The 15,842-nt window shown below is 40.3% G+C and overlaps 1 protein-coding gene across 3 annotated transcripts in view; it reads left to right on the forward strand.

Annotated features, from left to right (window-relative positions):
* The window catches only part of TTN (titin), a 275,309-nt gene that overhangs the window by 26,273 nt on the left and 233,194 nt on the right, over positions 1-15,842 (forward strand). For all 3 annotated transcript variants that reach the window (XM_045066923.1, XM_045066924.1, XM_045066925.1), the window contains exons 22-41: positions 1,291-1,496; positions 2,037-2,270; positions 2,375-2,619; positions 3,528-3,799; positions 3,923-4,087; positions 4,183-4,351; positions 4,453-6,146; positions 6,291-6,572; positions 7,411-7,677; positions 7,776-8,048; positions 8,174-8,437; positions 8,526-8,786; positions 10,595-10,855; positions 11,393-11,656; positions 11,749-12,009; positions 12,168-12,428; positions 12,845-13,105; positions 13,567-13,708; positions 13,798-13,963; positions 15,105-15,336. In XM_045066923.1, the coding sequence (XP_044922858.1) occupies positions 1,291-1,496; positions 2,037-2,270; positions 2,375-2,619; positions 3,528-3,799; positions 3,923-4,087; positions 4,183-4,351; positions 4,453-6,146; positions 6,291-6,572; positions 7,411-7,677; positions 7,776-8,048; positions 8,174-8,437; positions 8,526-8,786; positions 10,595-10,855; positions 11,393-11,656; positions 11,749-12,009; positions 12,168-12,428; positions 12,845-13,105; positions 13,567-13,708; positions 13,798-13,963; positions 15,105-15,336 (6,180 nt within the window). The remainder of the gene's footprint in view (positions 1-1,290; positions 1,497-2,036; positions 2,271-2,374; positions 2,620-3,527; positions 3,800-3,922; positions 4,088-4,182; positions 4,352-4,452; positions 6,147-6,290; positions 6,573-7,410; positions 7,678-7,775; positions 8,049-8,173; positions 8,438-8,525; positions 8,787-10,594; positions 10,856-11,392; positions 11,657-11,748; positions 12,010-12,167; positions 12,429-12,844; positions 13,106-13,566; positions 13,709-13,797; positions 13,964-15,104; positions 15,337-15,842) is intronic.

Genomic DNA, 15,842 nt, shown 5'->3' on the forward strand with positions numbered 1-15,842 from the left:
AACTTCAAGGTTCTAGCACCAGTTTCTATTTGGTGCATTTATTTCTAGGCATATTTTGAAGATGCAGGGATTCCAATTCCAGTTGCCTTCCAGATCCAGGCAGATAATATTAGTGAGTCCCATGAAGACAGTGGCAAACTGGAGAGCCTGAGCCCTGCCTTAAGGGCATAGTAGCTGCCCACCCCCACGGTGTTGTCGCCAGGCCCACACATGCCAGGCTCAGTGTTCCTAGAGTTCCTGAAGTTTTAAAGGAAACCTGAAAGGGCACCTTGGTGGCTCAGTTGGTTGGGCATCTAACTCTTGGTTTCAGCGTAGGTCACATCTCAGGGTCATGAGATTGAGCCCAGCATTAGGCTCCACGCTCACTGGGGAGTCTGCTTGAGGTTCTCTCCCTCTTCCTCTGCCCCTCCCCCTGCTGGTACACACACATGCATGCTTGCTTGCTCTCTCACGCTCTCTCTCTCTTTAAAATAAATGAATAAATCATAAAAAAAAAAGAAGAATCTGAAAATCAAGATTTTCAGTATTCAAAATAATTTGACAAAAAGTATAATGACATTCAGGCCAAACAAAGTGTATCTATGGGTCACATTTACTTTTGCTTAATTGTTCACATTATAGTGGACATTCCAGGTTCTGTCTTATTTGATCTGCACAACACCCCTTAGAGAAAGTTATTATCCTTACTTAGCAGATAAAACACTGAAGACCCAGGGAATAAATGAATTGCCAAAAACCACACAGTAAATTAGGAAGAGCACTAGGCTAGATCCTAAAGAACTGACCAGTAATGTAAAGTTCTTTCCACGATAGTAGCAGCTGCTTTGAATTGTAAATAAAAATTTGGTTTGAGAATTCAATTTAATATAGATTGAGAACTTTGATGGTAAAATTTGGGAAATTCACCTTTTGGCTATCAATTTTTCCTAGTGTAGGGCTTGCCTGAATGAAGTGGCATGAACACTTTTTTGTAGAAATACTAAAATTAACTTATATTCCTAAAACAAACAAGCAAAGGGGGGAAAAAAGAGAGAGAGAAACCAAAAAGGAGACTCTTAATTATAGAAAGTGAGCTGAAAGTTAACCAAAAGGGAAATAAGTGGCGGGTCGGTGGGGGTGGGGGAGTGACACAGGTGATGGGGATTAAGAAGGGCATTTGTGCTGAGCCCTGGGTGACGTATGCAAGTGTTGAATCACTCTGTTGTACACTTGAAACTAATATCACACTGTATATTAACAACTAGAATTTAAATAAACACTTAAAAAAAATAACATATTCTTAACTTCTAGCTGAGTATGAGTCACTGATGAAGACCCAGCAAGAGATGCTTTACCAAACACAAATGACTGCATTTGTACAAGAACCTAAAGTTGGAGAAACAGCACCTGGATTCTTATACTCTGACTATGAGAAAGAGTATGAAAAAGAACAGGCCTTAATTAGGAAAAAAATGGCCAAAGATACTGTAATGGTCAGAACTTTTGTAGAAGAACAGGTGAGTAGAACAATAAATGACCAAGTAAATCATTTCATAAATTATGAAATTACCACCCACAATGTCCCTCTTTTTGATTTTTTCCTTTTCCTGGGATGGGGTCAGGGTTAAACTATGCTTAGTGGGTCTAGATTCACTATTGATGAGTTTCCTTAATCTTCATGACATGTTGCACAACATGGCTTTAGAAATAGGGATTCCATATATGTAGGAAAAGACAAATATTAGAACAACCAAGTGCACTACTGCCCAGATCCTTTCATCTGCAGGATGGACATTCCAAACATAACCCGTGCCCTTAGGCTGTCATTGACCCAAGATGCCACCGTATGAACTGACAAAGATGATGATAATGCAGACTAAAAAACAAAACAGTGACTCATCTAATTCTCAACAAAACCAAACAAGCTTCTAGATTTTTCTCCCAGTCAAAAACTTTAATCAATCCTTATCTCTAAAACTAGCACTCTTAAAGATTATTTCCTTCCGCAGGATATATATTTTTTAACAAACTGTCATTTTTTTTTTTTTACTATATAGGAATTCCATATCTCTTCCTTTGAAGAGAGGCTTATCAAAGAAATTGAATACAGAATAATAAAGACTACGTTAGAAGAACTTCTTGAAGAAGATGGAGAAGAAAAGATGGCAGTTGACATTTCAGAATCTGAAGCTGTTGAAGCAGGATTTGACTTAAGAATAAAGAATTATAGAATTCTTGAGGGGATGGGTGTTACTTTTCATTGCAAGATGTCTGGCTATCCATTACCCAAGGTAAAATATAAACATCAGGTCTCCAGGTTACAATAAAGATACAAATCAGTTACAGTACTATTTTATCTAAATTGTTTTCAAAAATGCGTGATATTTTTTTGCAGATTGCATGGTACAAAGATGGCAAACGCATCAAGCATGGAGAGAGATACCAAATGGACTTTCTGCAAGATGGCAGAGCTAGTCTACGCATACCTGTTGTTCTTCCAGAAGATGAAGGCATCTATACTGCATTTGCCAGCAATATGAAAGGAAATGCAATTTGCTCAGGGAAATTGTATGTAGAGCCTGCTGCACCTCTTGGTGCTCCGACTTACATACCCACGCCAGAACCAGTGAGCAGAATCAGGTAAGACTCAGAATAATTTGGGTTGATGAAGATTTAAATTGTTTAAAAGACCAAATATCCCAGTAACAAACTGCTATTGCGTGAGGGACCAAAAAAAAAAAAAAAAAAAATGAAGGCTGAGAAGCACAGAAACTTGCCATTAGCCATACAGATAATTGCCAAGCATTTTTATTTCTTAACCCTGTGTAAGGTGAACAAAGCGTTTTCCTTGGAGTGGCATGCTTTTCATTTTGCCAGTGCTGGAACTAATGTAATGAAAATTACCAAGGTTTCCTTAACACCTAATTTTACATATGTTATCCCTTCTTTAGACAACAACCCTTCTATGTAGGTATTATTAATGCTTTGGAAGTGGGAGCACTTGATCTCTGGGAGCCTATGAAAATTGTCTTCATTCACCCAGCCTATAGGTGGTGGTGCCAACACTTGAAATCCAATCCAAGCCAGTCTGGCTGCAATGTGTAGATAGGTTTTAGGCTTTTCTCAAATATAATTTCTATGTTTTCCCTTTGCTTAGATAAAAAATTATATTTCTCTTTTTCTATAAATGTATTCATTGGTTTATTTAACCAACCAATATTTATTGAGATGTTTTGGCAGTCGAATCAGAAGGGTTGGTGACTAATTAAAGGCAGGTGGTGATGGAAAGACTATTAAAAATTGTTCCAAGATTTTTAAGGCTGGGCACCTGACTATGTTGAAGAATTACTATTGGGATGGAGAATATATGGAAAACATAGATTTGGGGGCAATAATAACACATTCTGTTTTGAATCCCGGTGATTTTGAAGTGCCATCTAATATGTACATGAAGCCAATTCTAAAATGATGTAAGAAAGAGGTTTGTTTATTTTGCTGGGTTTTCTCTATGCCTCATGCAAATACTCTGTTTTGCCTTGGTTTTTCAGATCTGTCTCTCCACGTTCAGTGAGTAGATCTCCTATACGCATGTCTCCTGCACGGATGTCCCCTGCACGGATGTCCCCTGCACGGATGTCCCCTGCAAGGATGTCCCCTGGACGTAGGCTGGAGGAAACAGATGAATCACAACTTGAGAGACTGTATAAGCCAGTCTTTGTGTTGAAGCCTGCTTCTTTCAAATGTTTAGAAGGGCAAACAGCCAGATTTGACTTAAAGGTTGTTGGTAGACCTATGCCAGAGACCTTCTGGTTTCATGATGGTATGTATGATAAGTTTTTACTTACAGGTCACTAAACACAAAATTAAGTTTATAGGTTTCTAAAACACTTTAAAAGCAATTATCTTTAATACATGTTTTCTTTTTTACTTAATTTTTTTATAGGCCAGCAAATTGTCAATGATTTTACCCATAAAGTAGTCATTAAAGAAGATGGCACCCAGTCACTGATTATTGTCCCTGCAATGCCCAGTGATTCTGGGGAATGGACTGTCATTGCCCAAAACAGGGCAGGAAAATCTTCGATTTCAGTGATTTTAACTGTGGAAGGTATTTGCTCTTAAGAAAGAAACTACCTTGTCACTTGGGCTTTAAACAAGTATTTTAGTCCTAACTCACTCTGAATCAAAACCTTTCTCTTCCAGCTGTGGAACATCAGGTAAAACCAATGTTCATAGAAAAACTAAAAAACCTCAACATAAAGGAAGGTTCTCGACTTGAAATGAAAGTCAGAGCTACGGGTAATCCCAACCCTGATATCGTATGGCTGAAAAACAGTGACATCATTGTACCTCATAAATATCCAAAAATCAGGTAAGTTTTCTTGAAAATAATAAAACTAAGCTCATTATACAAATCCAATAACCAAGGAAGCAATAACTATTCCTGTATTGATTTTTTTTCACTTTTTCTAGAATTGAAGGAACCAAGGGAGAAGCTGCCCTTAAAATTGATTCCACTGTCAGCCAGGATTCTGCCTGGTATACTGCAACTGCTATTAATAAGGCTGGCCGAGACACTACAAGATGCAAAGTGAACGTTGAAGTTGAGTTTGCAGAGCCTGAGCCAGAGAGAAAATTAATCATCCCACGAGGGACTTACAGAGCAAAGGAGATTGCAGCCCCAGAACTGGAGCCCCTCCATCTGCGATATGGTCAGGAGCAATGGGAAGAGGGTGACCTCTATGATAAAGAGAAACAACAGAAACCATTTTTCAAGAAAAAACTCACTTCCTTAAGACTCAAGCGCTTTGGGCCTGCCCACTTCGAGTGTAGGCTAACACCAATTGGTGACCCAACAATGGTGGTGGAATGGCTCCATGATGGAAAGCCACTTGAAGCAGCCAACAGGCTCCGTATGATCAATGAGTTTGGGTATTGCAGCCTTGATTATGGAGTTGCATATTCCAGAGACAGTGGTATCATTACTTGCAGAGCTACTAACAAATATGGAACAGATCACACATCTGCCACACTTATTGTTAAAGATGAAAAAAGCCTTGTGGAAGAATCTCAGTTGCCTGAGGGGAGGAAAGGCTTACAGAGAATTGAAGAATTAGAGAGGATGGCTCACGAAGGTGCACTTACAGGTGTAACAACAGATCAAAAAGAAAAGCAAAAGCCAGACATCGTCTTGTTCCCAGAACCAGTAAGAGTACTCGAAGGGGAGACCGCTAGGTTCCGTTGCCGAGTGACAGGTTACCCTCAACCCAAAGTCAACTGGTACCTCAATGGACAGCTGATCCGCAAAAGCAAAAGGTTCAGAGTTCGCTATGATGGCATTCACTATTTGGACATTGTGGACTGCAAATCCTACGACACAGGGGAAGTCAAGGTTACTGCAGAAAATCCCGAAGGTGTTATAGAGCATAAAGTGAAACTTGAGATCCAACAGAGGGAAGATTTTAGGTCTGTCCTCAGGCGAGCCCCTGAACCAAAGCCCGAGTTTCACATACATGAACCTGGAAAACTTCAGTTTGAAGTACAGAAAGTAGATAGACCTGTTGATACCACTGACGCCAAGGAAGTTGTGAAGTTGAAAAGGGCTGAAAGAATTACCCATGAAAAAGTATCTGAAGAGTCTGAAGAGCTGCGCAGTAAATTCAAGCGCAGAACTGAGGAGGGATATTATGAAGCCATTACTGCTGTGGAGCTCAAGTCTCGTAAGAAGGATGAATCCTATGAAGAGCTCCTAAGGAAGACAAAAGATGAGCTTCTCCACTGGACCAAAGAATTAACTGAAGAGGAGAAGAAAGCCCTTGCTGAAGAAGGCAAGATCACTATTCCAACGTTTAAGCCTGATAAAATTGAACTGAGTCCTAGTATGGAGGCTCCTAAAATCTTTGAAAGAATCCAAAGCCAAACAGTGGGCCAAGGATCTGATGCACACTTCCGGGTCAGAGTGGTGGGAAAACCAGACCCTGAATGCGAATGGTACAAAAATGGGGTAAAGATCGAACGCTCTGACCGAATCTACTGGTACTGGCCTGAGGACAATGTATGTGAACTGGTCATAAGAGATGTGACTGCCGAGGACTCTGCTAGCATCATGGTGAAAGCCATCAACATAGCTGGGGAAACCTCAAGCCATGCATTCTTACTTGTCCAAGGTAATTTGAAGTCTTTGGTTTGATGAATCTGTCTCTATTTATCCGTGACTATCCATTAGCGTATTTCTTTTCTTTTCTTTTTCCATTATTCAAATTGTGAATTTAATTTAATACAATGTCTTTTTCTCCCCCCTTTCCTTATAGCCAAGCAATCGATCATTTTCACACAGGAATTACAAGATGTTGTTGCTAAGGAAAAAGACACCATGGCAACCTTTGAATGTGAAACTTCAGAGCCATTTGTCAAAGTGAAGTGGTATAAAGATGGTGTGGAGGTTCATACGGGAGATAAATATAGGATGCACTCTGACAGAAAGGTTCACTTCCTCTCCATACTGACAATTGACGCATCCGATGCTGAAGACTACAGCTGTGTACTCGTAGAAGATGAAAATGTAAAAACAACAGCGAAACTTATTGTCGAAGGTAGTAAATAATAATCTCACTATTTATTTCAGTTTTAAAGTCACCATTAGTATGTGATAAAATTAGCTTTGCAGTTTTCCTTTCATGAAAGGAATTATTTGGGAATTGGATATAAGCTGCAGAGCAAGATTTCTAAATTTATACCAGCAATTAAAGATATTGACAATTTGGATTTTTAAAAATCAAAGTTATTTTGATGTCTTGTTTTAAAAATTTTATATTGAAATAAAATTCTGTGCCTTAAAAAATAATTTAGGAGCACCTGGATGGCCTAGTCAGTTAAGCATTTGCCCTTGGCTCAGGTCATGATCCCAGGGTCCTGAGATTGAGCCCCACTTTGGGCTCCCTGCTCAGTGAGGAGACTGCTTCTCCCCCTTCCTTTGCCCCTCACCCCCCTACTCTCTCTCTTTCTCTCAAATAAATGAATAAAATCTTTAAAATAAATGATTTAAATATCAAAATAACTTTTTTTTAATTAAAAATTTCTCAGTCCATCGACAGGTTGCTATTAAGAATATTCCTGATCGGGGCGCCTGGGTGGCTCAGTGGGTTTAAAGCCTCTGCCTTCGGCTCAGGTCATGATCCCAGGGTCCTGGGATCGAGCCCCACATCAGGCTCTCTGCTCCGCAGGGAGCCTGCTTCCTCCTCTCTCTCTGCCTGCCTCTCAGCCTACTTGTGATCTCTGTCTGTCAAATAAATAAATAAAATCTTTAAAAAAAAAAAAAGAATATTCCTGATAGCATGGGAGACTTGAGAGATTTACAAGGAATTTTTTCTACCTTAAGTGTAGATATGTGCCTCTCCAAAGGAAGTAACTTCTCTTTATCTTATGCCTCAGGTGCAGTTGTTGAATTTGTGAAAGAACTTCAGGACATAGAAGTTCCAGAATCATTTTCAGGAGAGTTAGAGTGCATTATATCCCCAGAAAATATAGAAGGCAAGTGGTATCATAATGGTGTGGAGCTGAAGTCCAATGGCAAATACACAATTACATCTCGCCGTGGACGTCAGAATCTCACAGTTAAGGATGTGACCAAAGAGGACCAGGGAGAATACAGCTTTGTTGTCGATGGAAAAAAGACAACCTGCAAACTAAAGATGAGACGTAAGTCTGCCTGTTCCTTTTGGTCTGCACTGAATATCATCATGGCTTATTGATAAAGAAATGACCATAAAGTTCTTTTTTCTCCCTGTATTTCACAGCCCGCCCCATTGCTATCCTGCAAGGACTTAGTGATCAAAAAGTCTGTGAAGGTGACATTGTCCAGCTTGAAGTGAAGGTCTCCTTGGAGAACGTGGAGGGTGTCTGGATGAAAGATGGCCAAGAAGTGCAGCCCAGTGACAGAGTTCACATTGTGATAGACAAACAGTCCCATATGCTGCTCATTGAAGACATGACTAAGGAGGATGCTGGAAATTACTCCTTCACCATTCCATCCCTTGGACTGTCAACCAGTGGGCGTGTCTCTGTCTATAGTGAGTGCAACTTACATATTTTTATGGGTAGGATACCCTGTTAATGGGTAGAGAACTTTAATAAGCAGGCATTTAAAGCAAAATCCACTTTCATAAGTCTTTTATTTATGCATGTGGCTTTACAGGTGTTGATGTGATAACTCCTCTAAAGGATGTTAATGTGCTTGAGGGCACCAAGGCTGTGCTCGAATGTAAGGTTTCAGTCCCTGATGTGACTTCCGTTAAATGGTATGTAAATGATGAACAAATCAAGCCTGATGATCGCGTACAAGCCATTGTCAAAGGCACTAAGCAGCGACTAGTGATTAACAGGACCCACGCTTCAGATGAAGGACCTTACAAGCTGATGGTTGGGAGGGTCGAAACCAGCTGTGATCTCTCTGTGGAAAGTAAGGATTCTTGCATTTAAGTTATCAGTGTCTTAAGCCTTCTATTTTCTTAGTGTGCTATTAACCAAGTGATTATTTTTTCCCCCAGAAATTAAAATTATCAGAGGTCTGCGTGACCTCACCTGTACAGAAACCCAAAATGTCATCTTAGAAGTTGAGCTGTCCCACTCAGGAATTGATGTTTTGTGGAATTTTAAGGGCAAGGAAATCAAACCCAGTTCTAAATATAAAATTGAAGCGCATGGAAAAATATATAAATTGACAGTTCTAAATATGATGAAAGATGATGAAGGAGAATATACATTTTTTGCCGGAGAAAATATGACATCTGGAAAACTTACTGTGGCAGGTTGGTATATTTATCATTCAATCTAACTTCTTATGTGGGGAAGTTGTTTTAATTTAAGAAATTGTGGCCCATTCCCTTTCAAATTCCCATCAGTTTTCACTTCATGCCTCTGCTTGTGCTGTTCTCAAAGCCAGTAGTTCCCTCAACACTGTCCCCACCGTGTTCTCCTAGGCAGACCTACCTCAGTTGCCATTTTCTTTGAAGCCTTCCTTCATCTTCCCATCCGTGTAAAATCTTACTACTCCGACTATCGGATTATTTTCCGTGTGTCTCTTCCATGGCCCTTAGTACATACTTGTGTTATTGCCCCATTTCTTCTTCTCACACCAGAGTATAAGCCCCCAAATCTGGAAATGCTTCATTCTTCTCTGTGTTCTCCAACATATTGCACATGATAGGTGATTAATAAGCAGTGGTTGAACTGAGCTTTGTTTAAACTTTCCTACTCTAAGGTGTATTTCTTTTTTTTTTAATTACTCTTGTTTCTTTAACTTTTGTTTCCTTTGTTCCCTTCATATTTGTTTTATAAACCCAATGAACATTTAAAAATGTAAGTTAGTGTATCTGTGTATCTCTGTCTTATGAGATGAAGTAGACCATTCTCATTCAGCAGAAATCCCTTGCTCCAAAATGAAAAACCAAAAGCAGAAATCAACTGTCAAGAAAAAACTAGAAGTCATCATAAATGTGTTTGGTTCATTACAATATATTTATTGAGGAGTACGATATGACATGGGGATTAAATTGTGAAGTCCATGCGGGAATTGTGTATCCCGCTTTATCTTATACTTTATTACATTATATTTCCTCAGATTTTTGACCATGAAAAAATACTTCTGAAACAAAACTTTAGGCCCTGCACTTTGACATGTCTAATATAAATCACATTTTTAAATGTGTGGAAACGAGGAAAATCTATGAGCTTCTATGTGATTTCATTCAACACTTACTAAGGTCCTACCATAGGCAAGACAGTGCTAGAAACACAGGACACAGAAATGAATAAGGCATGATATTTTTTTCTTGAGAAATTCACAATTTAGAAAGGCACAGATACATTAGCAACTAACTTGCTGAAGGAGTTCTTTATTCTGCCAGTGGATAGTGGCCATGGAGGCAATATGGGGAAGTTTCATGAAAGAGATGACACATGTCAAAACAGTGATTTTTGGGGGTGCCTGAGTGGCTCAGTTGGTTGAGTGGCTGACTCTTGATTTTGGCTTAGGTCATTATCTCTGTGTCCTGGGATCAAGCCCTGCATCAGGCTCTGTGCTCAGGCAGGAGCCTGATTGCAGATTTCTCTCCCTCTCCCTATGCCTCTACCCCACTCTTTCTCAAAGTAAATAAATAAATGTTTTTTTAAGAAAAATAGTGATTTTTAGTATGTAAGAATCTTTAATCTTACAGAAATATTGATGACTGAACATTTTCTTAACACATCTTTTCACAATCAAATATTAGATATATTTGCAGCAAACGGTCCTTAGAAGATGTAAGTAGAATACTTTTGAAGGAGAAATTGAGTTAGAGGCCATCCAGGTGGTATTGTTCTCAAAATTCTCTATTAACGGTTGCTTTCCCTTTGCAAAGCCTTCCTGATTCCAGTGTTTCCTCTGGCTGTCAGTCATGCATGCTAGAATAGGGATTTTTGTGATATATTCTCAATATGGATAAAGATAATCCTAGACATTTCATGATATTCAAAATCATGTTTTAAAATTTGATATTTTATATTTAATTGTTCAAAGATTTCTTTTTTACATAATATTTTTTGAAGGACTCACACTTACACTTGTCTTGTTCCAAAGGGGGGGCCATCTCCAAGCCACTCACTGATCAGACGGTGGCTGAATCACAGGAAGCTGTATTTGAATGTGAAGTTGCCAACCCAGATTCAGAAGGCGAGTGGCTGAAGGATGGCAAACACCTACCACTGAGTAACAACATCCGGAGTGAATCTGATGGCCACAAAAGGAGACTTATCATCGCTGCCACCAAATTAGACGACATTGGAGAGTACACCTACAAGGTGGCCACCTCCAAAACATCTGCCAAACTCAAAGTTGAAGGTTTGTGCTATAATAACAGATGTTATTTGTTCCATATTGTATTACATTCTTGATAGTCTCATTTTTAAAAAGTCAGAGGTATAACTATTCTGGATGCCATAAATCTTCATTTCACAAAATCATTATACACTCTCTCAACTTTCTGAGCCATCTACCACAAGGTGCAGAATTGCTTTTAGGATGTGTTTCTGTGAAGAAGCCATTTCTTTGGCTCTAGCTCGGAGGAACAGCCTAATTAGACACTCTCATTCTCCATTCCCCTCTTGCTCTTCTCCAGTCTTTTAAGCTATTAGTATACAGCTTTGCAAAACTTCATCTCATTCTAGTATAGAAAAATCATGGTGTAGTGTGCATCTCAAACTGGATCCCAGATTTTCCTAAATAATCTCAAGGTGTCTTTTAAAACAGAGGTGATGCATAACTGCAACATTTCTGATAACCGTTTTTTTGCAAGATGACCAGGTAATGATCTTATCCCAGGACTTCTTTTACTTGGCCATACCATCTTTATTTCCTAAACCATAAATTTGTCTTCAGCTGTCAAAATTAAGAAGACTCTGAAGAACCTCACAGTGACAGAGACACAGGATGCTGTTTTCACGGTCGAGCTTACTCACCCTAACGTAAAAGGTGTCCAGTGGATCAAAAATGGCGTCGTGCTACAACCCAGTGACAAGTATGATATCTCAGTCAAAGGAACAGTTTACACTCTGAGGATTAAAAACTGTGCTGTTGTGGATGAATCTGTATATGGCTTCAAGCTTGGAAAGCTAGGAGCCAGTGCCAGACTGCACGTTGAAAGTGAGTTGATTTAGAAACATTTTACAAGTAGCCAATGTATGGTTGCCACTAAGTTAACTGTATCACTGAACTGCTTCAACTTTCCTCATTAGCTGTCAAGATCATTAAAAAGCCGAAAGATGTGACCGCCCTGGAAAATGCCACCGTTGCCTTTGAAGTTAGTGTTTCCCATGACACTGTTCCAGTAAAATGGTTCCACAAGAATGTGGAGATTAAGCCAAGTGACAAACACAGACTGGTCTCAGAAAGGAAGGTCCACAAGCTGATGCTGCAGCATATTACCCCCTCGGATGCTGGGGAATATACCGCTGTGGTGGGGCAATTGGAATGCAAAGCTAAACTTTTCGTGGAGAGTAAGTATTAGCCTTACAGTATTTCCCAAGATGATCCCCATGGGCTCATCGGTTGGTTGGTTGGTTGGTCGGTCAGTCAGTCGGTCGTTTGGTTGGTTGGCTTCATCCATTTTTTTAAATAAAATATATTAACTGAAGTGCTTTTTGATTTTCCCAAGCGTTACATATTACAAAAACCATGAAAAACATTGAGGTGCCTGAGACCAAAGCTGCCTCCTTTGAGTGTGAGGTGTCCCACTTCAATGTCCCTTCCATGTGGCTGAAGAATGGTGTGGAGATTGAGATGAGTGAGAAGTTCAAGATAGTTGTGCAAGGGAAACTCCATCAGCTGATCATCATGAACACCAGCACAGAGGACTCAGCAGAATACACATTTGTTTGTGGCAATGACCGAGTCAGCGCTACCCTGAAAGTGACCCGTAAGTAAACAAACAAAAAATATATATAAAATATTTGGTAAACTCATTGTTACTATATATCCTACACTTTCCCTTCCTGACCAGTTAATCCACTCCAAAAGTCCTTGATTAAAACATCTACTGTGTGTTTACCCTAAGTTAGGCACAAGCATCTCCACCTGGATAAAATTTTCTGATTAGAGTTGCCTTGAAAAGCTACCTATAAAGATGCTATAGTATCTATCCCTAGCTCTCTCTGTTCCTCTGTCACATGGTATTGTCCCATAGAGGGGTACCTGGAAGATAGCATAGCTCATATCCCAGAATTATAATCACCTTCGCAGACAGACTAAACACATTCCGAGTTTTCACTCTGTGCTTGTTATGACTCACATCACACTAAGTCTCCTTGGGTGTATTTCCTTCCCCCTTTGCAGCAATCATGATTACATCCATGCTGAAGGACATCAATGCTGAAGAAAAAGACACAATTACCTTTGAGGTAACAGTGAACTATGAAGGCATCTCTTACAAATGGTTAAAGAATGGTGTGGAAATCAAATCAACTGACAGGTGCCAGATGAGAACCAAAAAGCTCACGCACTCACTGAATATCAGGAACGTTCACTTCGGGGATGCAGCTGAGTACACCTTTGTGGCTGGAAAAGCTACATCAACAGCCACCCTTTATGTAGAAGGTATGGTGTCATAAATGTCTTATCCATACAACTAGATGTCAAACGCACCTTATAAAATATTGGTCAGTGCATTAATGAATGGCAAAATAAAATATGGTGTTTCTGTGTAATGAAATATTGTTAGCAATAAAAAGCAAGTGCCAATACATGCTACCACATGGATGAACCTGAAAAAACTTTACGCTAAGTGAAAGAAGCTGGTCCCAAAGGACCATGTCATGTCTGATTCCCTTTATAGGAAAGTCGGAATACACCAGTCTGTAGAGACCATAGGTGTGTGCCTACATTGGAGGGTCTAGTGGGTGATGACTAAGGGTTGTATGGTTTTTTGGGGGGTGACAAGGATATTCTAACATTGATAGTTATGGTTGTACAATTCTGACTACACTGAAAGCCCCTGAATTGTGAGTTATGTCTTAAAGCCATTAGGAAGATTAATTTTTGTACACACTGTTTTCCAGCTCGCCATATAGAATTTCGAAAACACATTAAGGACATCAAGGTTCTTGAGAAGAAGCGAGCCATGTTTGAATGTGAAGTTTCTGAACCTGACATCACTGTTCAGTGGATGAAAGATGGCCAAGAGCTGCCAGCCGTGGATAGGTCAGTTGTGTTCCTTGGCTACATTCCAGTAATTCCCAGTTTGCTTTGAGTCACCATTCATTAAACTTACATTTCCGTGTCATCCATAGAATAAAGATACAGAAAGAGAAATACGTCCACCGCCTCCTGATCCCGTCCACCCGGATGTCTGATGCCGGGCAGTATGCGGTGGTGGCAGGAGGCAACATCTCCACTGCCAACCTCTATGTAGAGGGCAGAGATGTCCGCATCCGGAGTCTCAAAAGGGAGGTTCAGGTATTGTCTACGTGCTGAATGTGTGGAGACGTCATCAAGGGCTCATATTCCATAGTTTGAGATTTTAATTTTTAACTTTAACATTTTCTAACCACAGTCTTCTAAAGAATGAAAACAGCTGATCCCTGCTGGCTTAGACTCTTAATCTGACATCAATTTAGTCACAGTTTTCCCTCACTTAGGGAAATAGTGTGTCCTTAGCAGCTGTCTGGATACTTTAATTAAAGCAGCTGTAGAAACTTTGCTGCCTCATAAATGGCCACCTGCCAAGCAGCCCAAACCAGGAAAGAGCTAAAATTTACACTGTGGTGCTTACACAGCAACTAGAACTCAGGGAAGGTAGGACAAGGTGGTGTTTTGTCATACAGCTTCTGTTATGGAGAAGCAGGGGTGTAGGGACTTGGCCGGGGATGCTTCTTTTGAGGTCCAGGAGGTAGACCAGTTGGAGAAAAGCTGGATTCCCAGCAGGGGTGCTGAGCTGGAGAGCTTTGCCCTCTACCACTTGTGCAGAGCTTGTTTCATGAGTGCCTGTCTTCCCAAATGGTGGAATGGAGAGAACGTGTTAGGAGAAATATCCTTTGAATTCAGATTTACCCTATTGCTTATCTGAGGAGAACCAGGCATGACAGGCCTTAGGCCATAGTGAAAAAGCCTTCAGTGAGGACGCAGATGACCTAAATATGTCTTCTGTCCTTACTGCGCAATTCTGAATCTTGATTTCCTCACTTTTAAAAATGAGGCTAATAGTTTCTACATACCCCAGGAAGTTCTTGTTCATACCACAAGAAATCAAATCAAATAGTAGAAGAGCTTTGTCAAAAATGAAAAGCCCACAGATATAAGGTATTGTTATTTCTGTTGTGATTAGTTAAAAAGCAAGCATTTTAAAGATTCAAGTCACAGTCTCTTTGAGGCGGCGTCTCTCCTCAGTGCAGGTGTCAGCAGGATTCTTTACAGAAGAAGTTAGGGCAGCATTTGTCTAAGGATATGCAGGACACATTAGAATGCACTTCACCCAGTCAACTTTTTATATCATAATGTATAGTTTTGACATGCTTTTGAAATGAGCAGTTTTAGAAACAGGCTAAAACTGAAAGGAAAGCAGGACTTCAATTCTCTTTTTATGTTGCTCCATTGAAAGGTTATTGAGAAACAACGTGCTGTCGTTGAGTTCGAGGTCAACGAAGACGATGTTGATGCCCACTGGTATAAAGACGGCATTGAAATCAATTTCCAAGTTCAAGAACGACACCAGTATGTGGTGGAGAGAAGAATCCACCGGATGTTTATCTCTGAGACCAGGCATAGCGATGCCGGTGAATACACCTTTGTGGCAGGAAGGAACAGGAGTTCCGTTACTCTCTATGTCAATGGTAGGTAGAGATACCCGCATATTTTGTGGAACCAACTGGGATAATCCTCCCCTTTAAGTTCCTAAAGGGCTGATAGGTTCTGGGCAATTTCTGAAGAGGCCATGCTACTTGTATTGTAGCTACATTTATTTTCACATATCACCTGTGGTGAAGGGACGGCAGCTATTAAAACGACTGTAAAGATGTCATTTCCAGAACTTGCCTAATGGCTAGATCCTCATTTAGTTGTTCAACTTTATTGAATATCCACCGTCTGTCAACTATAATAGACCCTCAGTGGGTTTCTAGTTACAGCGCTCAGCTGGTCGAGTTTTTCACCCCTGGAGCCAACTGCTTAGGTGCTACTACTGCTACCAAGCCCCAGGGCATTTGCAGCCTCTAGTGCAGAGTGCCTGGGAAAATCCAGAAGTCCTCTTTGAGACCCCAGGGGGCCTGAAGAGCCACAGGTGCTGCGGAGCTAGGTTCTCTCTGCCTCGAGCCCGAGGACCAGAGGCTCTTATTACATA

The sequence above is a fragment of the Mustela putorius genome, unplaced genomic scaffold, assembly GCF_011764305.1.
Source record: "Mustela putorius furo isolate JIRA1106 unplaced genomic scaffold, ASM1176430v1.1 tig00003869_pilon_pilon_pilon, whole genome shotgun sequence".
In the NCBI taxonomy this organism is placed as follows: domain Eukaryota; kingdom Metazoa; phylum Chordata; class Mammalia; order Carnivora; family Mustelidae; genus Mustela; species Mustela putorius.